Source organism: Euleptes europaea, chromosome 8, assembly GCF_029931775.1.
Source record: "Euleptes europaea isolate rEulEur1 chromosome 8, rEulEur1.hap1, whole genome shotgun sequence".
In the NCBI taxonomy this organism is placed as follows: Eukaryota; Metazoa; Chordata; class Lepidosauria; order Squamata; family Sphaerodactylidae; genus Euleptes; species Euleptes europaea.
Window position 1 is genome coordinate 6,660,696 of NC_079319.1, and position 25,678 is coordinate 6,686,373.

At 43.6% G+C, this 25,678-nt stretch overlaps 1 protein-coding gene across 1 annotated transcript in view; it reads left to right on the forward strand.

Annotated features, from left to right (window-relative positions):
* The window catches only part of TRAPPC9 (trafficking protein particle complex subunit 9), a 187,383-nt gene that overhangs the window by 7,010 nt on the left and 154,695 nt on the right, over positions 1-25,678 (forward strand). The window contains exons 3-8 of the mRNA XM_056854642.1: positions 11,670-11,815; positions 13,647-13,775; positions 18,495-18,521; positions 20,724-20,845; positions 21,660-21,785; positions 24,647-24,863. Of these exons, the coding sequence (XP_056710620.1) occupies positions 11,670-11,815; positions 13,647-13,775; positions 18,495-18,521; positions 20,724-20,845; positions 21,660-21,785; positions 24,647-24,863 (767 nt within the window). The remainder of the gene's footprint in view (positions 1-11,669; positions 11,816-13,646; positions 13,776-18,494; positions 18,522-20,723; positions 20,846-21,659; positions 21,786-24,646; positions 24,864-25,678) is intronic.

A 25,678-nucleotide genomic window follows, 5' to 3' on the forward strand; every position in this document is an offset into this window, starting at 1 on the left:
TACAGAGCTGGTCAGACACTACAGATAATGCTATCATGTTGCTATTCCTCTGCTTTTCCTTTTGTTGAGTAGTATTTGGTTGAAGTAAAACAGAGGTATTGTGCTAACTGTAGAATTTGACCAAACAGTTTCTGTTTCTTGCTTTTGAAAAATAACTTCAGTACATATTCTCCCTGCCCTCTATTACTATGGCTTTGGCCGGGGAGGGAGGGCTAAAAATAGAATATAATAAATAAATATGTATACTGGAATCATTGCATATTTACTACTTTTTAAATCCAGTATTTTCTATGCACTACATATTAACATAGTTAAAGTAACTTTGTAGTGTTACTATTTGTGAGCTTTTTAGCTTTTAAGATAGAAAATAAAATATCAGTTTATCATTAAAAATAAATAATGAAGGAGAAAGGGAAAACACAGAGGTAGATGATATAGCTGAAAAAGTGCTCCCAATAGTGGTTAATTCTGATGGTGATATTCCATGAGTTTTTTGTTGTGTGTGTGAATTGTTTTCACTCTCCTCTCCATCTGCTTCTTTTTAGGTTTCACCTGAAAGTATTTTTTTTCTTTCATCATATGCTTCTATGAATGTTAGTTTGAAAGTAATTTACTTATGCAATTCATTTCTACCCTGCCTTTCTCCCCAGTGGGGACTAAAGGAGGCTTACATCCTTCTCCTCCATTTTATCCTCACAACCCTGTGAGGTAGGTTAGGCTGAGAGTGTGTGACTGGCCCAAGGCCACACAGGAAGCTTACATAGCGCAAGTGGGGATTTGAACCCGGGTCTCCCAGGTACTAGTCTGATGCTCTTAACCTCTGCATCACACTGGCTCTCACACTGGCTGATACAGCACTCAGCCTTGCGTAGACACCAACCTCCCTGCCAGTTCACACATACCCATGCCAGTTGCTTGTGGCATACTGAGTCTCAAAAAAATCAGGTCCTTTACAGTTGATACATGCTTCCCTGACTGGTTGTGTATAGACAGTTCTTCCTTCCCAAGGGTGACCTGGCGAATGAGTACTCAAAAGCCTGATACACCTGAACAGCTTTACAGCTCTGTTGATGTGGAGACTTACAGCAAGGAAAGAGTTCAGTGTGTTTTTCTAATCCAAGCCCAGAGCTAAGAAGCAATGGTCACCTTCCATACTGTCTTCAAGTGCCTGTTCTTCTGGGCACTGTATGTGAATCTACACCAACTTCTTGCATTACTTTTAGAATACGTAAATAAGGGCACACATGAAGCAGCCTTATACTGAATCAGACACCATTGTCAGAATACGACCTTTGGAGCCACCCCAGTGTTTTAACAGAATTACGCACAAATCCGAGTGCAGTCATGTGCACTTGCGTGACCATTGTTTATTAAGCATCACCTGTCACTGTCTACCGAACATGTTGATAAAGATCAGAAAATTATCACTTGCTTTTGCTAATTGGTACTGCTTATGCTGTGACTTATTAACATCTCTTGTTGAATAAACTGTGTCCTTAAACTCCAGCATTTCTTTTTGTCTGCGGCTGTTTAATCCCTCCTCCACATTCTTGTGGTATTTCTAATTTTTGTTGTGTTCCTTCCTTTCTTGTTCCTTTTCTTTCTCTCGTACTGCCCTGTGAGTGTGTTTTTGGGTCTGAAAAGGTAGGCTTTTGATCACATTGCATTAAGAACTAGCTAGTTTTTATTGTTTAAAATGTGTGTGCTGCCTTCCACTCAGCTGTCATTGCATAACACAGCATTGCTTTTTCTGTGTCTTTATTTAATACAGCAATTGACTGTTGCTGCCTGGACTCCTACTGCAGTTTATCTTCTTTTAAGATTTGGCAAATCCCCTTGACAGTGCTGGGGTTCTCCTCCCCCCCGCCCTTTAATTTGTTTTTACTTGGGAGTGGGGCGTGGAGAAGGAGAATGAAAATGATATGCTTAAGGAAGCGTCTGGCTTTCAAAACTTGCTGGCTTTGTGTTTTGCTTTATGTGTTTCTTGAGTTTAAAAATGTACAGCTAAAGACTTGCCTTTTCAGCTTCAGAACCGAAAAAAGTTCTTTTGTGGAACTTAAATGCTCTTTGCGGTTATTGAAAGCCTGGGCAATGTTGCAACCATTGGTGACCGTAGTTAAGCATGCCATCTTAACTCTAATTTGGTGGAAATGTTTCTTGTAATATTTGACATGAAAATTTTCACCAATTTGTTTTTTGCATGGTTATTCTCTCCCTTTATGTTTCCTTGGAAGCTGAAGGTAAATTTCAGTACTTTGTGTGTCTTCTAGTTTAGCGGTGAATGAGGTCTATTTATCTTATTTATCTAAGATTTCAGTGGGAACAGTCTGGTGTTTTTTAACTCTGGGAAAGAAGAAGGACGAAATAAGACACAACTTTTTTTTTTTGCATGCAGTGCAGTTACGGAATTAACCTCACTATATGTTAGGGCTGCCAACCTCCAGGTGGGGCCTGGATACCTCCCTGAATTACAGCTCATCTCCAGACAACACAGATCACTTCCCCCGGAGAAAATGACAGCTTGTGACGGTGGCCTCTATGGCACTATACCCCGCTGAGGTCCCTCCTCTCCCTAAACCCCACCCTTCCTAGGCTCCACCCCAAATCTCCAGGAATTTCCCAGTCCATACCTGGCAACCTTAGTGCACTTTCACACAGCCCAAATAATGCACTTTCAATCCACTTTCAATTCACTTTAAAGGTGGATTTTACTGTGTGAACTGGCAAAATCCACTTGCAAACGATTGTTAAGGTGCACTGAAAGTGGATTAAAAGTGCATTATTTGGGCTGTGTGAAAGTGCCCATATGTTTCCATCCTTCTTATTGTTTGGTGCTCCATGGCTGTGCTTTGGCTTCTGTTTGTTCTGATCCTTGAGTATGTTCTTGCTGCTTATCAGCCTGGCTTTCTACATCCAATTGCTTACTTAAACTATTTTTCCTTTTTTTGAATCCTGATTGCTGCCACTTCTCAAGTTGTCTCTTACTTCTGCTTGCCTTCTTTCTATCTGCAGTTTAGCATACCTAGGCCCTTTTGTCCTTCAGTTCAGCTGACATCTTACTTTGGAGAAGTGTTCATGGCAACTGATTAGCCCATGTTTGCTGTATGTTGGTATGGTATTAGACTTTGAGAAAATACCTACTGTACTTGGTTGCATTTGGGACTTTCTCTGCTTCTGTCTTCTAATACATCTTTGGTTACTCATATACATCATGTGGTTCCACTTAGGTGTCTGCAGTCCATCATAACAACACTTTCACTTATAAATGACATTCCGAATAGCTGTAGTGTTTTTCTGTCCTTCTAGTTCATGACACAGAAGCAGAATTTGGGCAGAGGCCTTGGCTTCCCGCTGATGTTGCTTCTTAGCAATTGTATATCCAGAAGTTCATGGCATCTGAACATGGAGATTCACTTTAGTCACTGATGGACCTGTCCTGCCTAACTTTGTCTGATTGCCTTTTCAATCCATCTGTGTTAGCGGCCATCACTATATCTGCTGTCAGTGAATGCCATAATGTAAATTACTCACTGAGGAAATACTTCATTTTGTCTGTCCTGCATCTGTTGCCCATTTTTGTAACTATATCCTTGCTTGGTTCTGCTGCATTCTGCTATCATGGAGAGGAGGGAAAGTTCTGTCTACTTTTCCCACCCCATGTGTAATTTTATAAACCACTTATGTTACCCCTTAATTGTCTTTTCTCTAAACGGAAAGCCCCAAACTCTTTAGTCTTTCCTTGTATGAAAGATGCTCCCCCCCCCCCCAATCATCTTGGTTGCCCTCTTCTGCAATTTGTCCAATTCTGCAGAATCTCTTTTGAGGTACAGCGACCAGAATTGTGCATGGTATTTTAAAGTGGCCGCATCATAGATTTATGCACCACAATATTGGTTGTTTTATTTTCAGTCTCTTTCCTAATAATCCCTAGCATATAATTTTCTTTTTATCATTGCTGCTGCTTGCTGAATCATTGCTTTCATCAAGCTATTACAACCCCAAGATGTTTTTCCTTCTCCGTTTCTGCCTGTTCTGACTCTTCTCCACATCTGTTTATAGTACGGATTTTTTGCTCAAGTGTCCGTCGCCTGGCCCTTACTTTACTTTCAGTTTTGTGTGCTTTGCTGTTGCCCGCTCACTTGATCTGGAGAGATTTTCTTGGAGCTCTTCACAATTCGTTTAGGTTTTCACTATACTGAATAAAATGTTATGCTCCCAGGTACAGTTTCCCTGAGTTCATGACATATGTTAATGCTGCGTCTCAGGTGTGTTGAATAGTTAGGAAACACCTCTGACATTTGGGGAGAAAGAAGAAACTTTCATGTCAGCTACACAGGGGTCACTATGAGCCCTATTATATAGCTAGCTCTGATCATTCCTCCATGAACATGAGTAGGAGAAACTTCTGAAAATTGAAGGCGGTGAGGAGCTTCAGGTTATACACAGGTGTTTTCCTTTTAGTCTTGATCTTCCTACATCCCTCCTCACTATCTCCTAAATCCCTGCATCACCATTTCCTAAATCCCTGCTCACCTTGTTTTGTTTTGTTTTTAACCCCGTGCAGTATTTTTTTAAATATGAGCGTGGCTTGAAAGGGCAACAAGTATTGTCTTTGCTCACTTACTCATCCCCCATGAGCAAAGTGGTCAGGCAACCAGCTTGCCCCCTCTTTCTCTGTTTGAATAGCTGCTAGATTTCTCCCATTTTGGTTGGGTCCTGAATCACACGGGGAAAGAGAGTATACCTGGATGGCCCAGCCTAGCCCGATCTTATCAGCTCTCAGCAGCCAAGCAGAGTCAGCCCTGGTTAGTAGTTTGATGGGAGACCACCAGGGAAGTTCAGGGTTGCTACCCGGAGGCAGGCAATGGCAAACTACTTCTGAACGTATCTTGCCTTGAAAACCCTTTGAGGTCGTCATAAGTCAGCTACAACTGGACAGCACTTTTCATCACCCACCCAAGACACATTATATGTTTATCCTGGCACCATTTTTAAGGAGCACAACGATTTTAGAAAGGGTGACTTTAGAGCAGAGAAATGGCAGGAAGAGCTTCTTCATGTTTTGTCTTGCCGACTATTTTTTTTTGTTCCATATCACCTCACCAAGCTGCTTTTCACCCTGTGAAGCTCCAGATGTGTGTATCTTCAATTTCTGTTTACTGATTAAAATATTTATACCCCATCTTTCCTCTTGGCTGAAGGCGACTGACAAGTAGTTATTAAAACATTGAAATGTGTCTGGAACTCTCTGGAGGAAGAAGCTGCTTGTTGGAGGGGAGCTTTTTGAGGGGGGGAATGGCAGGGAAAGTATTAAACCCCTCCTCCCCTGTTTCCTTCCAAAGTTCATTTGGTGTATTAAAAGCGAATGATAGGGCTTTGTTATGCACATCAGGTTGTAACATATAATGAATCCCCCCAAAGAGCACTTCGCCTGTGACTTTGCTTGAGAGAAAAGGGCTGAGGTGGGTAACACAGCAGCAGGTGGTTGTGGGAGGTGGTGGCTTTGGATAAGGGCTTTATGCTTGGTCTAGGTTCAAGGCTGAGTTCCCAGGCTTCCACCTGCCTGCCCACTTAATAAAACTACTTGAGAAGAAGAGTTGCTTTTTTATATGCCGACTTTCTCTACTACTTAAGGGAAAATCAAACCGGCTTACAATCACCTTCCCTTCCCCACAACAGACACCTTGTGAGGTAGGTGGGGTTGAAGGAGCTGTGACTAACCCAAGGTCACCCTGCTGGCTTCATGTGTAGGAGTGGGGAGGCCAACCCAGTTCACCAGATTAGCCTCCGCCGCTCATGTAGAGGAGTGGGAAATCGAATCGGTTCTCTAGATCAGAGTCCACTACTCCAAACCACTGCTCTTAACCACTACACCACACTGGCTCTCTACACGTGTTTGAAGAACCCTCTTCTGTTTTTCCCTGGAGAATCAAAGTGAGTTTCAAAGCAGACAAAAAACTTCTATAATTAATCATGCAGCTATTTCCATTGCAGTTGACTATAGATTAATTTCTTTCCTCCTTACAATATCTCAAACACTGCTCTTAAAAAGGGAGATGGGGAATATCATTCACCTTTTTCAGAAGGTCTTGTGGAGCCAGGCTGTGACAGAACTCCTTTGGCAAAACATTTCACAAACTAGACTTCTTCTAGGGTTGTCAACTCCGAGTTGGGAATTTCCTGGAGACTCGGTGTGTGTGTGTGTGTGTGTAACCTTGGGAGGATGGGGTTTGGGGAGGGGAGGGAACTCAACAGGGATGTGATGCTAGAGAGACCACACTCCATAGCTGCAATTTTCTCCTGGGAACTGATCTGTCATAATTCTGGGAGATCTCCAGGTCCCACCTGGAGGTTGGCAACCTTACCCTCTACCAAGAAGGCTGCTATAGAAAAAGAATAAGGTTATGTATTAGTGTTTCTAAATGGTAGTGACTGTTTCCAGTTATTATTTAACATTGTCGTACAATGCTAGTATCATTGAGGGCAGTAACTACTTTTCTGATTAGATGCGGAATGTGAAAATGTTTCGTGAGGTACAGGCAGCAACATACATTAGCAAACTTATTTTTAATGTGTTAATACCACCATCTTCTTTTTATAAGTACCCACCCTCATTCATTGAAGATTTTGAAATGTTGTTTTTGCATTCTTTCTTGGTATGTTATTAAATGTATACAGCTTAGGCAATGCTAAAGTTTCTGACACACTAACTAACATTTTGGTTTAAAACATGAACTTGCATCTTTTCAAATGTAATACTGCAGTGCATGGATGTGAAGCGAACTTTTAAGTAGTCTGAAATCTTGTACTGGGATTTGGGCCTTACTTCCGGGTAACTTTATGCAGTAGACCTGGTTTGCTTGGGAAATAATTAAAACAACAACAACATTGTCTCACTGCATTTCCATATGCATAACTTTCTAAATAGAAGATATCAGTGATACTGAGAAGAGGCCACCAAGTATATTCTGTGCATGTAGAAGATCTTGGTCTCAGTCCCCAGCATCTCCAGCTAAAAGAAATGCAGGCAGTGAGACATCTACCTGAAAGCTTTACTAGGGTTTCTACCTGAAACCTTTACTAGGGTCACCAGCTCCAGGTTGGGAAATACCTGTGGAGTTTGGGGTGGGACCTCAGTGGGATATAATGCCATGGAGTCCATCCTCCAAAACTGCTGATTTCTCCAGGGGAATTGATCTTTGTAGTCTGGAGATGAGTTGTGATTCCAGGAGAAAACCCCAAGCCCCACCTGGAGGCTGGTAATCCTAGCTGGTAGTGAGAGAAGGCAATAGGGCTGAGTGGATTGACCAAACTGCGTAGCGATAGGGAATTTGTTCTCCCTTTTCTCTAACCTTTGAGGAGCTGAGAACAAAAAATAATCACAGAACACTTCTTGCTTCCAGTGTCCCCTATTAGTGGATTGTTATCCTGTTATTGTTAGATGGATTTGCAACTGGTTGACAGTTCGTACCCAAAGAGTGCTAGTTAATGGTTCCTTGTCCACTTGGAGAGAAGTGACTAGTGGAGTTCCTCAAGGATCTGTTCTGGGCCCTGTGTTGTTCAACATCTTTATACATGATTTGGATGAAGGAATAGAGGGGATGCTTATTGAATTTGCAGATGATACTAAATTGGCACGGGTGGCAAATACGGTAGAAGACAGAGCCAAGATGCAGGATGATCTTGACAGGCTGGAGAAATGGGCTAGAACTAATAAACTGCACTTCAACAAAGACAAATGTAAAGTTCTGCATTTAGGTAGGAAAAATCAAATGCATAATTATAGGATGGGGGAGACTTGTTTGAGCAGTAGTGTGTGTGAAAAGGATCTTGGGGTCTTAGTAGACCAAACACTAAACATGAGTCAGCAGTGTGATGCGGTAACTAAAAAGGCAAACACAGTCTTGGGCTGCATCAACAGAAGTATAGTGTCCAGATCACGCGAAGTGATGGTATCGCTTTACTCTGCTCTGGTTAGACCTCAACTAGAGTACTGTGTTCAGTTTTGGGCACCACAATTTAAGAAAGATGTAGACAAGCTGGAACGGGTCCAGAGAAGGGCAACAAAGATGGTGAGGGGTCTGGAGACCAAGTCCTATGAGGAAAGGTTGAAGGAGCTGGGTATGTTCAGCCTGAAGAGGAGAAGACTGAGAGGGGATATGATAACCATGTTCAAGTACTTGAAGGGCTGTCATGTAGAGAAGGGTGCCGAGTTGTTTTCTGTTGCTCAAGAAGGTCGGACCAGAACCAATGGGTTGAAATTAAATCAAAAGAGTTTCCGTCTAGACATTAGGAAGAATTTTCTAACAGTTAGAGCGGTTCCTCAGTGGAACAGGCTTCCTCGGGAGGTGGTAAGCTCTTCTTCCCTGGAGGTTTTAAGAAGAGGCTAGATGGCCATCTGTCAGCAATGCTGATTCTGTGACCTTAGGCAGATGATGAGAGGGAGGGCATCTTGGCCATCTTCTGGTCACTAGGGGTGTGGAGGGGGGAGGTAGTTGTGAATTTCCTGCATTGTGCAGGGGGTTGGACTTGATGGCCATGGTGGTCCCTTCCAACTCTATGATTCTATGATTATTATTTAACTCATTTGCTCCCTCTCCAGGGCACTCTGACTGCAGACGTTATTTTTTTTTTTTTAAAGACCCATGTGGGAGTGTGTTTTCATGACCTCAAGAATGGGAGATTTTACGAAGAGCACGGGTATGTGCTATTGTGTAATAATAATACCCCCCCACACCTCTTCAAAACTAGCCCATTCTCCGTGTGTGTTTTCAGCAGACAATAGGCTTCTAGTTTTTCTTTGTTTCCTTGTTGTAGCAGATGGGTGCTTTTTGCCTAGGATCTTTTAATTTTGCGATCATGGAAATGTGTCCCTGTGGGGCTTCAATGAAAAATCTTGATTTTCATGAAAAATTGGGACACTGCAGTAGTCCCCACTCTTCCATGGAAGCTTGCAGGATGACATTGGGCCAGTCACACAATGTCAGCCTAACCTACCTCCTAGGGTTGTTGCGATGATAAAAGAAGAATAGAATGGCGTGAGCCACTTTGGGGCCCCACTGGGGAGAAAGACAGGGTATAAACGAGGTAATTAAATGAGTGACATGAACACAGAGGTTTTCATTACCATTCCTAATGCTGAACTAGATCAGAAAACGGCAGCTTAATATTTTCTGCACTTTTCTACATATGAATAGCCTACTCTGTGAGGATATAGATGCGTAATTGAATGTAATCTAGCTCTAGCAGTCTTTTTTTAAGGTCCGAAAGTAGCTGAGCTTTAAATGCTGTTTCTTGTCTCATGTTAGAATTTCTCATAACATTTGTAAAAAAACCTGATTAATCTAAAAGTGAATAAGAGAATATTTTTGTTGTAATTCCCTACGTTATAAAATTATAACATTCTGAAACCAGTAATGCAAGTTTTAACCATTCAGAATTCATTATTTTCCTAATGACTATGTAAAACGTTTCCACTGGAAATGGTAGAGAATTGAGCTTTCTGTTTATTCCAAATTCTTAAGATGACATGTGGAATAGAGCTATTTTTCATCATCCATTCAGTGGGTTGGATCTGTAGCTTTTATATCTGCCAGCGGAAGGACACCTGCACAGGTGGCTGAAGGGGTTTTGTCAGTTTCTCTCTGCTGTGTCCCTCTCAAACTGAGCCCTGTTTTTGTGTGGAGGCATGGTAGGCTGCATTGGGGAGGATGGAAAGTCCTATTCCATGAGCAGAACTCCACTTATTGTACTTCGGATGCAGCCCTGTATCTTGAAGTTGCCAAGGCACATTAGAAGAACTTCACAATGGTCTTGCTTTGGCAGTATCATGTTTTCTTCTGCTCTGGATAATACCCAACCTGCATTTTACTATTGCGTCAGGCTAGGTATACCTGTATCGCCCTTCATATTGTCTCTATCTAGTATATCTACCAAATTCTTGTTCTTTAATTTTTTTGTTGCCAACCCTAAAGAATTTAATAAAGTTTAAAATACAATCAGCATTTTAAGAAGTTTGTTTTTATAGTGAGAGATAACTGACCAACCGTGACAGCATATTGACTTGGGCCCAAACTAGCCCTTTCAAAAGCATAGGACCCTTCTACTCAGGCAAAAGTTGAGGAAGTGCATTCTTGATTTCTATTCGGCATTGAGCTGTACCATCTTGGCTGCATCTCATGCTGTTCCTGAGGCCCCCGTGATTCTCCAAAGCAGGGTTGTGGGGTGTGCAGGGAGCTGCAGTAGTAACGGGGAGGCACAAATCATTTGTCTTGCAAGGGGAGGGGGTCTGCTTGTGGTTCTTAGGATCCAACCCATTATTTCATGTTTGGTGTGTGTTAAGAACATACAAAGAGCCCTGCTGGATCAGACCAATGTTCCAGCTAGTCTATCTGTCTCACACTGTGGCCAACCAGTTCCTCTGGAAGGCTGACAACAGGGCATAGAGGCCGAGGCTTTCCTCTGATGTTGCCTCCTGGCACCAGGATTCTGAAATTTACTACCTCTGAATGTGGAGGTTGCCTTTAGTCACCATGGCTAGTTGCCCCTGATAGACCTATCCTCCATGAATCTGTCCAATCCCCTTTTAAAGCAATGTTAATTTGTATGAGGCTGCTTTCCAAATTTCTGATCATTTTAAAATGTTCCATATGCAGTATAAGCAGAGCTATAATTGTTTCTATAATAAAACACTGATTTTGCTTCATTCACTTTATAACCTCACAAAACACCGAATTTTAATCAGTGGTTGCATTACATTTTGGCCTTGTACGAAGAGGTATTGCATTACGTTTTGGCCTTGTATGATTAAACAGTAAGTCTAAGCTGTCTCTGCCAAGGGACCCCCCCCCCCACAAAAAAAAAAAACATTTTGCAACTACATGATGTCGTTCAAAAGCCCGTGGAGTCTAGGCAACAGATGTGTGGTACTGATTTGCTTGTTTTGTTTGTTCATTTTATTTATGAAATAGGATTAGGATTCTAGAATTCTGGAACTAACCAGAAATCTGGGGGAAAATAGAATTGAAGCAAAGCGTAAGTACTGACTTGACACTTTGAATGATGCAAAAAATTACGTAGTAGGATCCTACTGACAGCAAGCTATACAGACCACGGTCCCTAATAATTTCTCCAAGAAACTTGTAAATTATTCTGTACAGTCCAACTTTATTACCTGCGAAGAAAAGACCCCTTGAATAATTCCCTTTAAGCTAGAGGATACATGAGCAGTGGAGATGTGAGCAGAGGTATCCGCTCCTTAGTTTGCAGAAGTAATTGGACTTAGGATGGTGTAACTCTGGTTAGGGTAGCATTGGAGGTCAGTCAGTGGCATCAAGAGAGTGAGGCAGGAAGAGATGAGAGGAAGAAGGAAGAAGTGCAGGACTTCTGGGTGAACTGAGCGGCGCTCACAGTCCATTGTGCTGACAGCACCGTTACTAGTATTACATGATATGGGATGTATTTGCTTCATGTTTTTTGATGGTGGTGTGTCTGTGTTTATTCAATTTGATTTGATTTTTTCAAATTGAGTTATTTGCTCGCCAGTGGAAAAAACAATGGCTATATTCCTGCCTGTGGCGAATTGATGGATGCAGAACTTAAAGCCAACTGCCTTCTGGTACGTTAAGGCCAATGGAACTGATGGTGCCTCATGCGTTTTTGTGTTCTAGACACTATAAGAAGCGTTGCCAGGGCCGTATGCGGAAGCATGTGGGTGACCTGTGCCTGCAAGCTGGGATGTTGCAAGATTCCCTGGTGCACTACCACATGGCCGTGGAGCTTCTCCGTTCCGTCAATGACTTTCTGTGGCTTGGAGGTAGGGATGGCTGGAAACAAGCCACAACTGTGTTTAAGGCACCTTGGACACATGAAGCTGCCTTCTACTGAATCAGATCCTTGGTCCATCAAAATCAGTATTGTCTACTCAGGCCGGCAGCGGCTCTCCAGGGTCTCAGGCTGGGGTCTTTCACATCACCCACTTGCCTAGTCCCTTTAACTGGAGATGTCGGGGATTGAACCTGGGACCTTCTGCATGCCAAGCAGATGCTCTACCACCGAGCCATGGCCCCTCCCCTTATGACAGAGTTTCGGGGCTTTTGTGATGCCTACCTGCTACAGCTTAATTTGTATTTTAAGTCAGAAATATAGGTATGCCTTCTTTGTCATCGTTATCTATTTTAGATCTACTTTGTTTTGCTTCTGAAGTAACCACTTGGGTGTTGTGAGGCTCCCTGGAATGTTGGAATTTAGAATATGGGATAGCCATAGCATCCTCTAACACTGTTTTCCTAGCATGAGAAGTCACCCACCTTCCCTTCGACACTCAACTGAGTCTCTGAATGACCCTCTTAATATTTATTTTATATTTATTTATTTATTCAATTTAATACCCCGCTCTCCCCAGCCAAGACCGGGCTCAGAGCGGCTTACAAGGAATATAGTATCCCGTTTAATCAATAAAAAGCATCAAAACAGCATTTAAAGTAGCCCTGTAAAAAGTTATATAAAACAAATATCCTAAATCAATTAAGGCGCCCCTAAAGGGTAAAACATAACATTACAACTAGGCGAGCAGATGGAACTAAAATCCCAGTTCGCTATAGGGAAAGTATAACAGCAGTGGGGGGTTAGGGAGGCCAGCATTTATATATAGGGAACTGTCTACCATAGGCCTGGCGGAATAGCTCTGTTTTACAGGCCCTGTGGAACTCTTTGAGGTCCCTCAGGGTCCTGGTCTCATTAGAGAGGCTATTTCACCAGGCGGGGGCCAGCACCGAAAAAGCCCTGGTCGATGCCAGCCGGACACTCTTTGGGTGGGGGCCACTAAAAGGTTGGTATTAGCTGAGCGAAGAGTCCTCCAGGGAACATACCAGGAGAGGCGGTCCCGACTAGCCTGTGAATTAATCTTGAGTCTTTTATTTATTAATTAAAACATTTTTATCCCTCCTTTCATCATAGTTCAAGGCAACTTACAGTAATAGTTGAAAACCTTTTTGGGTTAAAACCAGAAATAAAACGGCAAACCCCAAATCTCTCCCCCTCTTCAAAAGATGCCTGCTATTCAAACCCCTCAGAACCCCTAGCAAACAAGCAGCCCTTTCAGCGCCTTCTGAAGATCTCCAAGGAGGGCCCCCCTCTCACCTCTTCAGGGAGCCCATTCCACAGAGCCCGAGCCATGATGGAAAAGGCCCAGGCTCTGGTTGATGTCAAGACGGCCCAACATAAGTGGTGGGGTGCCCAGCAGATGGCTACATGATGACCCTGTCAGATAGAATGGCAAGGCAGGGACATATGGAAGGAGATGGTCCTTCAAATTTGTGTGTGCCAGGCTGTGAAGGGCTTTAAAGGTCATAACCAGCACCTTGAATTGGACTCAAATACAGACTGGCAGCCAATGTAGCTGCTTCAAAATGGGCAATGTGTCTTCCCGGTGGCTGGCCCCTGTAGTGATTCTTTCTTCTTCTGTAGATGTTTGTCGCATCAGCTGCTTTGCCCTTTCTCAAGTGCTGGTGAATCTTAACTGCCTTGCCATTCTATCTGCCTAGACCTGTCTCAGTCCTTGCCTGTATGCCTATTACATTTGGAATAATTTGAGTGGGCTGTAATACCATTGCCATTTTATTTATTTATTTATTTTCATTCTATAGCTGCTCTTGAAGGATTATGTTCAGCCTCTGTTATCTATCACTATCCTGGAGGCACAGGAGGAAAAATTGGTCCTCGCAGAGCCCAAGGAAGCTCCCTTCCTGCAGAGACAGGCAACAGGCACAGACCAGGTAAGAACTAAAGTGTATTCTGTGCTGTAAGTTTTCTCCCCAGCTAGCTCAATACATAATCGTTTGGTAACATGTTCTGATTTCTAGCGTTGCTTGCTGCAGCTGAGGAGATGATGGGTTACATCCCATGGCAAATTCTATTAAGAGAAGGTGTTTTTTTTTTTTTGGCAATTCTGCCCTCATATTTTTCCTGTGGATCACCTAGCCTTCAGGCATGGTATTCTGGGGATCATTTTGGCCTACAGAGGGAAGTGAGGAAGTCCTGTTCTGCTGGTGGAAATCCCTTCCAGTGACAGAGATTTACTATGGGATCCAAGCCTGTCTGTTCAGAGTGTGACCATACTTCACGTTAACCTTTGTAGAATAGAGTCAAGTCCAGTAGCACCTTAGAGGCACCTTGGGGGTATAAGTTTTCAAGAGTTAAAGCTCCCTTTGTTAAATCTGACGAAGGGAGCTTTGACTCTGGAAAGCTTATACCCCCCAAACTTCATTGGTCTTTAAGGTGGTACTGGATTTGAACACCTGAAGTTGCTTTATACCGAATCCGGCTCTTGGTCCATCAAAGTCAGTATTGTCTACTCAGACCGGCAGCGGCTCTCCAGGGTCTCTGGTAGAGGTCTTTCACATCACCTGCTTACCTAGTTCCTTTAACTGGAGATGCCGGGGACTGAACCTGGGACCTTCTGTATGCCAAGCAGACGCTCTGCCTCTGAGCCACGGCCCCTCCCCTTTCATCTAACTGTTCTACTGCAGACCAACACGGCTACCCTCTGAAATCTTTACAGAATAGTCTGGCACTAGTCAGTCAGACTACAGAATTGTGGCACTAGTCTGTCCTCATGCAATAGGCAGAGGTGAGTGTAAAAAAGGCTGGATGATGTATCTTCCATATGAGGGAGGAACACAGTCTGCAAAGAAGGGAATGGCACTGCAGATGAAATTGACTAGACTCAAGGAAATACAGAGAAGTACCTTGCAGGGTCAGGTTGGCAGAGGAAGCCCAGTTAGTCGTAAGCCGTTTCATACACTTTGCTGGAGGCCAGTCATTTTCTGTTTCTGCATGAACCTGCCATTTGCAGACTGTGTGCTGGTATTGGCAAGGCCACGGGCACTGTACAATAAGTCCTAATGGCATTCACATAACCACATTGCACTCAGCAAGAGTAAGGTATCCGTTTTCCTAGCAAGAATATGTGATGATTTGATTAGAGATAACACATTATTAGCAAACTCAAGCTGCTCAGTAAAGGGAAGACATCATTACACCATGAAGAAAAGGGCTTGTAGTAAGACTTTGCCGCATGGAGGAAACTAGATAAGCATGTGTGTGTGTTTAATTACATCTGTTCCAGGATCTTTTAATATTCAGTAATCATTATTTTACAGCTTTATTGCAACAAAAGTATGAGTAACAGTATTTGGGATATAAAATTAATTGTGGTTTAATAACTGTGTATGTCTCTCCTGGTTAATAGACTGTAACCAAATATATTACTAGTGTGAATTAAACTATCCAGTATTTGCTCTTATTATGCAAATATACAGAATACCCCTTTGGTTATATATCTAAAATAAATTCCATTCCATTATGTCTTCCTTTTATTATCTTTGGAAAGCACTCAGTGAACTGTCGGGAGACTCTGTGAGACTGTACCAGTCCGGTGCACATTTACTTGGGGAGTAAGTCCTGTGGAACTCATATTTACACTGACTCACACAGAAGAAAGTTTCACTGAGTTCCATGGGGTTTAGCAGACAGATTAAGGGTTTTGGCGGATTTAAGGACTGAAAGTGGAATCAAGGGCCTGACTACATGTTACCGTATTTTTCGCTCCATAAGACACACCTGACCATAAGACGCACCTAGTTTTTAGAGGAGGAAAACAAGAAAAAATATATTCTGAATCAAATGGTGTACTGTCCCTGGAAGCCCGGCAGGGGGGGGTCTTTAAACTCCTCCGCGCTGCCATCCCAGGCAGCGCAGAGCACTTTCAAGAGCCCCCCCCCCCCCCCCGCGCCCGGCTTCTAGGGACTCCCTGGAAGCCCGGCGCGGGGGGGGGGGTCTTTAAACTCATCCGCGCTGCCAACCCAGGCAGTGCAGAGCACTTTCAAGATCCTCCCCCCTCCCGGCTTCTAGGGACTCCCTGGAAGCTCGGCGGCGGCGGGGGGTCTTTAAACTCCACTCTGCCATCCCAGGCAGCGCAGAGCACTTTCAAGACCCCCCCGCCCGGCTTCTAGGGACTCCCTGGAAGCCGGGTGGGGGGGTATTTAAACTGCTCTGCACTGCCTGCCTAGGGAGTCCCTAGAAGCCGGGTGGGGCGGTCTTGAAAGTGCTCTGCGCTGCCTGGGATGGCAGTGTGGAGGAGTTTAACCTCCCCCCAACGCTTCCCGGTCCCGAGGCTGCGCTGGGCGGCTGGGAGGGGCCTCCTGCCCCCCAGCTGGCTGGCGGCGTCCCAGCCGGCTCCCGGGGCAGCCTGGCTCCACGCCCTGCTGCCGCTGCGCTGGGCAGCTGGGAGGGGCCTCCCGCCCCCCAGCTGGTGGGTGGCTTCCTAGCCGGCTCCCGGGGTGCGTGGGCTCCCGCTGCGCCGGGCGGCTGCTGGGAGGGGCCTCCCGCCCCCCAGCTGGCTGGCGGCTTCCTAGCCGGCTCCCGGGGCGTGCTGGCTCTGCACTGGGCTGCCGCGGCCGGGGGTCGGCCGGGGGGCCCAGGGCCTCTCGCAGCTTTGTCCTTCTCCCCGGGGGCTGGATTCACACACATTCGCTAAGATGCACAGACATTTCCCTTCTCTTTTGAGGAGGAAAAAAGTGCGTCTTATGGAGCGAAAATACAGTACGTTTTCCCTGGAAACTTTCCAATGTTATGTGCAGAGTTGTGTCCTGAAGTTCCATGATTCCCAAACAGTCACAGGCCCAAATCATGTGAGGACTGCAGTGTGCAAAGAGTGGGGGCTTTTCCTGAAATGGCTGTGGGGTGGGTTACTATTTACTGCATTGGCGCAACATTTGCACTGATGAGCTCCATGTTTACATATCTGCAGTGTGGCAAATAGTGCCCCAGGGGCTGGGTTCAACTCCCATTTTCTTTGTGTATCGTGATCTAAATCGGGCCCTTGTACACCTGGGAATTATGGAGCTTCAGAACGTGCTTCTCCAGCTGACATCCTGGGGAAAATGTCATGTATACTTAGACCTTCCAAACCGACATGGTTGTAACATTTGCAGACTTCTATAATATATATCTTGTAAAGTTGTAATATGAACAAGACAGAATGCATTAAATGTTTTGAGCACATACGTGCTATATATATAATAATAATAATAAGCCAAGACAGATGAGTAGCTGTTGGAGTTTTATCCTCTGTTTGCCAGAGGGTAGCACTCAGCAGGCTGTGCACACAAGTTTTAAAGAGCCAAGGCTGATCTTTGCTGGTTCACAATGTGCACTAAGTTTTCGTCCCCACCCTTCAAATGATAATAGGCAGAGTGAGGAAAGAGATGCAGAACGCAGCTCGACACAAGAAAGTGATTGGCTTCCGTTCCAGAGAGGTAGCCATGCTAAGTCCGCTGCTGCCAAAATAGAGGATTCTTGTGACGTCTTAAAGGCTAACAGATCTATTGTGGCATAAGCCTCCGTGAGCCAGAGCTCATTTCGACAGCAGCATCTGCATTAGATTATAACGGGAGCCATCCCCGGGTTCCAGAGGTGGGCTGGCAGTGGGAGAGACCGGCTTGCCTAAGGCAGCAGAGCAAATTTATCATAGAGGCAAGATTTGGATTTGAGCTGCTGTGTGGGCATGTGCCTGATCCGTAACTCTGTCTCAGAAGCTCAGCTGCTGTCATCTTGTCATCTTAAAGGACCATTACCTTTTGAGGCTTCAGCATAGAGTGCATTTGCATCAAGGTTTGCCACACGGATGCCCACAGGGAAGACTGCTGGGGGGTGAATGGCAAATCCTAAGCGCATTTACACCCTTCTACGTCCATTGAAGTCAACAGGCTTAGAAGTATGTAACTCTGCTCAGGATGTCACTGCAACACTGGTGAGAGTTAAAGCAACTCGTGGCATTGTTATGAATTTGTCATACTTGCAAATGAGTCCACAAGAGCTACTACCCACGTGTATCTTTGTTAATCATATGCCATTAAAGGTTTTGAATTTGAATTTGAATTTTGTTAATCGTTTGTAGCATATAGATAGCCTTATACAAATAGACTCTTTGCAAAAACTTCTATACTTAGTTCTCTTGATGCAGTTCTTTACCACTATGGGCCTGGATTTTAACTCTAACATAGCATGTGAACTTTCTGAAGAATTTCCTATGTGGTTGTATAAATGTTGACAATAATAGGTTTAAAAGAGCATGCAATAAATCAGGTTGTTCAATAACCGTCTGCCTGAGGTCTATTGCGAAAAAGAAGCTGTACCAAATGACCAGATGGGGAGCTTTATACATGTGCAGGTGTTCTCCCTCCCATTTTATCCCACATCTGTAGGGTAAAACTATTTGTGGGGTAGTAATTTGTGTGGAGTCATCTGCAGGGTTGAGAAATCCACGTAAAGCAACTACACTTATCACTACCACGACAACTGGTGTGTTCCCCTATTTTATTGTAGTCTCAATGCTTTGTAAGAATTTTGCCTGTGATTGCTTCTTTGCATTGTTAAAAATAGTTTATTTTGGCAATGCTGAAGGTTAATGCTATCACTTTGGTTTCCCTTAGGGGCACAAGAAGTTCTCATTGATCCAGGTATATTTATAAAGTGTTGTTTCAAAATATATTTTTGTGTTGAAGGTTTTTTTCTAGTACTGCTGTTTTTTAAACATGGTACTGGTGTGGTTTATCCTCAGCTGTTTCTCCCACACACAACAGCCAGTGTATTTCAAGATCCCAAGCCATGAACATATGCACAGGAATATTTCTTTCTTTCTTTCTTTCTTTCTTTCTTTCTTTCTTTCTTTCTTTCTTTCTTTCTTTCTTTCTTTCTTTCTTTCTTTCTTTCTTTCTTTCTTTCTTTCTTTCTTTCTTTCTTTCTTTCTTTCTTTCTGAAATTATAAACATATATTAATTCAGTATAAATAACTTTGCACAATATCACAAATATTAAAATTCAGATGGACATTGATGTATATGTATCTGATCCTCATCAAATCAGTCCTTTCCTGAAGCTTTACCAATTCTACTAGTTGTGCAGTCATGGCTACTGTCCAGATTTTTTTAAAGCCAAGTAGTTAGTGCTAGAAATTCAGCTACACCTTTTATCTGCTGCTGAAATTCTGGCTGCTGTCAATAGATTCTAGTTGGAGGAAGAAAGGGAGCTAAAAAGACAGAGGAAAAGAGGACATTTTAAAAAATTAAGTACTCATCTGAATTTTTTGATTCTTTCATCCTTTTATTTTAATGACGCATGGGAGCTCCCTGTATATTTCATCGCACCGTTTCCCTGCTCCCACAACAGCTGCATGTTAAAATAAACTCCAGACATCAGATTTTAAATTGTTCCCACCAACACACACACACACACACATACTCTCACACACAAATTGGTCCACTGGGTTGGATCCAGTGGTTCTGCTATGTGAGGTAGAGGAATGAATCTTCACTTAGTGGAAAGGAACCACTGGATTCAATCCAGTATTCAGGAAAAGTTGATGTATCACTTGAATTTGGGGATTTTCAGTTAAAAGAAAAAGTCCTTAGTGCGCCCCCCCCCATTATTAGAGGATTGCACAATGTTGCAAACTCAGGTACTCTGTCTTTATAGTGCCTTTGGAAAACACACAAATTTAAATTGTTTCTCATGTAGCCTGTGTATTAGGAGTTCTTGTTTCTTTCGAGTCATTCTGTTTGATAATGAGGAATTTGTTTAAAATGTGAACATTAAGCAGCATTTCTTTTTGGTAGAACAATAAAGTTGCCTTGGCTATCAGAAGGTTTCCCAGAATTTTTGTGTTGAGTTTTATTGATATTTCAGTAACATGTGGTGTAGTGGGTAGAGTGTTGCACTAGGATCTGGGGGACCCAGGTTTAAATCCCCACTCTGCTATGGAAACTCGCTAGATGACCTTGGGTTGGTCTGTCTCTCAGCCTAACCTGCCTCACTGGATGGCTTTTGTGAGGAAACAGTGGAGGAGGGGATAACAGCGTTGTAAGCTGCTTTGGGTCCCCATTGGGGAGATAAAGTGTTATATAAATATCTAAAATAAAAAAGCAAGCAAATAGTAGTAGTAGAAGAAGAAGAGTAGGGTTTTTATATGCCAACTGTCTTTGCCACTTAAGGAAGACTCAAACCGGCTTACAATCACCTTCCCTTCCCCTCTCCACAACAGACGCCCTGTGAGGTAGGTAGGGCTGAGAGAGTGTGATTAGGCCAAGGTCACCCAGCTGGCTTCATGTGTAGGAGTGGGGAAACAAATCCAGTTCACCAGATTAGCCTCCACCGCTCATGTGGAGGAGTGGGGAATCAAACCCGGTTCTCCAGATCTGAGTCCACCTCTCCAAACCACCGCTCTTAACCACTACACCACGCTGGCTGTATAGTAACTCTTTAGTTAAACATAGAGTTAGAAGAGACCACTAGGGTCATCGAGTCCAATCCCAGGCAAGTTCAGCATCAGTTGATGATTAAGATACGTTATTTTTGCAAGAGGTTTTTTTCCATATACTTCCTTTAACAACCATTATATTCTTGCTAATTCTTTGCACAGTATTTAAAAAGGAATCCTTTTGTAACAAAGCAATTTGTACATTGGGAAATTAAACATATATCATTCATTAGCTTGTCCACACAATTGGCAACTATTTTTTTTTTAAGTTTTGCTACCTATTAAACTTGCCAGTGGTGTAGGCGTTTAATTCTCTGAGGCACAATTCCTTGTTTTTACTCTGACCTTGTTTTCATGAAATGAGACACACTGTTAACCTGAAAATTCTTGTTTCTCTTCAATGTAGGTGCCCTCACTTCAAATGGTATCAATGCAGATACCAGTACCGAAATAGGGCGTGCAAAGAACTGTCTTAGCCCTGAAGACATTATAGATAAATACAAAGAGGCCATTTCCTACTACAGCAAGGTAATGTTGCTTCCTTATTTGAGGGTTGTTATTTGGTATGTGAAACAAAATCAGTTAACTTTCTGATAGATTTCCAGAGCTTACACCCTTGAGAGTGAGCATGGTGTTGTGGTTTAGAGTGGTGGACTCCAATCTGGAGAACCGGGTTTGATTCCCCACTCCTCCTCATGAGCAGCAGTCTCTAATCTGGTGAACTGGGTTTGATTCCCCACTCCTCCACATGAAGCCTGCTGGGTGACCTTGAGCTAGTCCTAGTTCTCTCAGAACTCTCTCAGCCCCACCTACCTCACAAGGTATCTGTTGTGGGGAGAGGAAGGGAAGGCGATTGTAAGCCACTTTGAGACTCCTTAAGGTAGAGAAAAGCAAGGTATAAAAACCAACTCTTCTTCTTCCAGGAGAGAAGAAGCGAGAGCTGCAGGTATCTTTTGGGCATGGAACAATTATATGTGTTGACATTGTTCCAAAAAATAGTTTTTGCTAGGTTGCTATGCTTTGTGTTGTTCTCGCTCTGAGGAGGAGGGCATCTTGATACATTGGGTGATTCCCACCGGTTGCTCAGGGAGGCAGGATCAAATTTCAACTTCCTGTCTCCTGGTCTGGAATCGCCCACTATTCAGTCCTTTGTCTTGTCTGTACAAATAAAACAACTTTGCCTGCCAGACAGGTCCTATTAAAATGTAATCAAGGTTTTAGTGTTGTGGACCTGCTTTTCTTCCCATACAGTCTGGCGCAACATACAGGAGTTGTCCCAGAATGGTTTAGAGGCCCATAGTTGAATGTTGTTTCATTCCACTATGCTTTTGTTGTCTCCTAGTACAAGAATGCTGGAGTGATCGAGTTGGAAGCCTGTGTGAAGGCCGTGAGAGTCTTGGCAATACAGAAGAGAAGCATGGAAGCTTCTGAATTCCTTCAGAATGCTGTTTACATTAACCTTCGTCAGGTGAGAAAGTAAATAATGTAAAGCCTTTCACCGATCAATTGAACTTTACTTACTGTCCTGCCTTAGGTCAGAAGGCAATGTTTCACGTATCGATAGCACCTATCTTCAAATAATCTTCAGCTTAGCCCAAAGATGTTTATCAGGGGTGAAAGTAAGCAGGGTTTGTGCTAGCACAGAGTTATCTAAAGAAGTGGCAGAAGTGGAACCTCTCATTTTCTGCTTTGAGCCTCTCCCCACTCCCAAAAACAGACAGTGCCAGTTAAAAAAAAAGTTATTTTCAGGCCTAATCCTGGTACATAAAGACTATGCCTTTTTTCCCGAAAGGCCTCCTGTCACAATTTGCCAGGCCTTCATTTTTTCTTTTTGCATTGTTTTTTAATTTTGTAGTCCTAGTCCTATTGGATTGTTCACCAACTATTTTATAGCATCTGCTTGCATCGTTTTATGTTCTGTAATCTACCTCGAGTCTCAGCAAAAAAGGCCATCTATAAATAAAGGGAATAAATATTATTATTTGTTTGTTTCTGGGGCATGATTTCTGTAAAGCTTTTGCCTCTTGTTTAACCTAACACAAACATTACTGTGGGTGGGGGAAAATTGAGCAGGGATTGTGATAATAAATTTATTTGTTTTGGAGTCTTGCTATAATCAGTGAGGCTTCTTTAAGAGAAATGAAACCGAACATGTTTGGTACAAATGCTTGAATTTACATAACAGTTTCAAAAACAAGGCTTATAAAGGACAAAACAGTGAATTTTAAAATATTCCATAGAATATTACTATTATTATTTTAGGTATCTTGGCTTCAGACGATAAGTGGAATTGACACTGGATAACCATTTTTAGAGACTTTGCAAGAACATTTCAAAAGTTGGATTCAAGTGGCATTTAACCCCACACAGACTGAAACTGTCCATGAGACCCCCACGCCAGCTTTTCAAGGGGTTTCTGGAGAAAGGGAGAAACTGAATCTTCAAGCACTTTTGTGCTCACAATTTGAAAGATCCCACCCTATGATTGGCGGGGGGGGGGGGGGCTGTTAAGTCACAGCTAACTTATGGCAACCCCCCTTGGGGGGTTTTCAAGGCAAGAGACTAACAAAGGTAGTTTGCCATTGCCTGCCTTTCTCTGCATAGCAACCCTGGGCCTTCGTGGGGGGTCTCCCATCCAAGCACTAAGCAGGGTTGACCCTGCTTAGCTTCCAAGATCTAACGAGATCACACTAAGTCAGGGCCGCCCTGTGAGTAGGGTAAACAAAATGTTATTGCTGAACAGTTTTACTTGGAGGAGTTTTTGGTAGAACTTTGCTTAAGGGTTATGAGGCCTATCTGAATTTTTAACGTTTCTGATGTTGTGGTGCTCCTGTTCACTTCCTTCAAGTAGTTCAGAACCTTTTGAGATGCGTCTCTTTATCAGCTGTGGCAGATTTCAATGCACGCGCACTGCATGTTGTCCACAAGGGGTCAGTAGTGCTGCACTCAAGGTTGCCCCAAGCCCTCGCTGCAATCCTGTCAGTGTGAAATATTGCGTAGCAGCCTCTGAGCTGTCCAAACAAAACAGATTTCTCTTGTGGGTTCATTTCACTCTTTTAAGCATGCCAGTCAGATATCAGAAATAATGAGCCCTGATGGGATTTGACACAACCGCTCAAAAAGAGAACCGGTAGTTTTGGCTACTTGTATCGTATCATGCCTAGCAAGACTCATGCTGCTCCTAACCTGAGTTGGGCTCTCAGCGAGATGTATCCTGCTCAGCAATTCGTGAAGGCAGAACTTTAAGCAATGTAGAAAACAAAAAATGGCATTAGGCTGTTTTCTGAAGCTAGTTGGAATAACTTTCCATAATACCTTAGATGTACTCCTCTGGCTGGCCATACTTTGTCTCACTTTAGACAAAAAATGTTAATCCTACCTAGAAGTAGAATTGCAGAGCGCAGCAGCATTACATTTTCAGCTCTCAGGGTACCATGTGATCCAGGCTCCAAAGAGCCCATCAGGCTTATCCAAGAGGTTTGAGCTAACCCAATGGATTAAAAAAAAAAAAATTCTCCAGCTTTGAACATTTGAATTGAATATATTACAAGCTATTTTAAAAATACCTCGGTTTCAAAAGCGGGTTGCCATGAGGCAGGGGGGCTGCTAGTCAAGACACACATCTACTTCCCCCACCCCCAAACTTGTGGCGCTAATTTTGTAGCACTTCTGGATTGTGGCCATAGTCCACAGTATCACTGTGTGGTTTTTCTGTCTTCTGCCGTGTGCTGAACATATTCCATGCCATATTCCATCCCATATTCCATGCTGTCCTCAACAAGGGCCAGGGCTTTTTCGGTCGTAGCCCCGGCCTGGTGGAATAGTCTTCCTTGTGACATCAAGGCCCTGCGGGGAGTTCCGCAGGGCCTATAAAGCAGAGCTATTTCACCAGGCCTATAACTGAGGACAGCCGCGAGAGGATCCATCATTACTGGCCTTCCCATCCTGCCCCCCACTCTTGAAATCTGTGGGGGGCTGAACTGCTGATATCCTATTACACTGTGGCATCTGGGTACATTTATGGCCATCTGCGTATAAGTGTTCTACTGAGATTATGGTTTTAACAATGTTGATGATTTTATGTACTTTATATATTTTATGTTTTTAATCGTCATTACCCGCCCTGAGCCTGGCATGCTGGGGACGAGGGCGGGCTATAAATTAAATAAATAAATATTAACAGTATATTTTCTCCAAAATAACATTTTTGTGTTTTGCAACAACAACGAATTTATTGGGCAAACTTGTGGTCATCAAGTATGGGTTAAAAAAAATCCAAAGTAAAAGTATGCCGTTTTCCTTGTTATTTTTTTAAAATATAACTTTCAGCTCTCCGAGGAAGAGAAAATTCAGCGCTACAGCATTCTCTCTGAGTTGTACGAACGCATTGGATTTCATCGCAAGTCTGCTTTCTTCAAGCGGGTCGCAGCAATGCAGTGCGTGGCCCCGAGCATCACCGAGCCCGGGTGGAGAGCCTGCTACAGACTTCTTCTGGAGACCCTTCCTGGCTACAGCCTGTCCCTGGACCCCAAGGACTTCAGCAAAGGTATGAGTGGTCTGAAAGGGAGGGAGGGCAGATATCAGCCTCTCCCAGACTTTTTTTGTTTGGATGGAATACACTGAAAGGATACACACAAGTCAGATTTTTAAAAAGAGTTGGTTTTTATACCCTGCTTTTCTCTACCTTTAAGGAGAAGAAACTGGTTTTTATATGCCGACTTTCTCTACCACTTAAGGCAGAATCAAACCGGCTTACAGTCACCTTCCCTTCCCCTCCCCACAACAGACACCCTGTGAGTGAGGTCAGTGGGGCTGAGGGAGTGTGACTAGCCCAAGGTCACCCAGCTGGCTTCATGTGGAGGAGTGGAGAAACAAATCCAGTTCACCAGATTAGCCTCCGGCGGCTCATGTGGAGAAGTGGGGAATCAAACCCGGTTCTCCAGATCAGAGTCTGACGCTCTAAACCACCACTCTTAACCACTACACCATGCTGGCTCTCAAAGCGGCTTCCCTTCCCCTCCCCACGATAGGCACCTTGTGACATAGGTGCTGAGAGAGTTCTGAGAGAACTGTGACTGGCCCAAGGTCACCCAGCTGGCTTCATGTGGAGGAGTGGGTTCTCCAGATTAGAGTCCACCGCTCTTAACCACTACACCACACTTTCTCTCAGGTGTTGACAGGGATTGTGAGCCTGTGCATGCATCAGATCTGTGAATTTACACAGACAGTTTTGAGGGAAACCTGGGCAAGCAAAGGTGAATTTTGAGACATTGGGCTTGACAGGCCTGGGAAGTGGCTCTTCCGTCCTTCCGATGGTCGGCCTTATGTAGAGCTGACCCTCCAGTAGATTTTAAGTCTTTG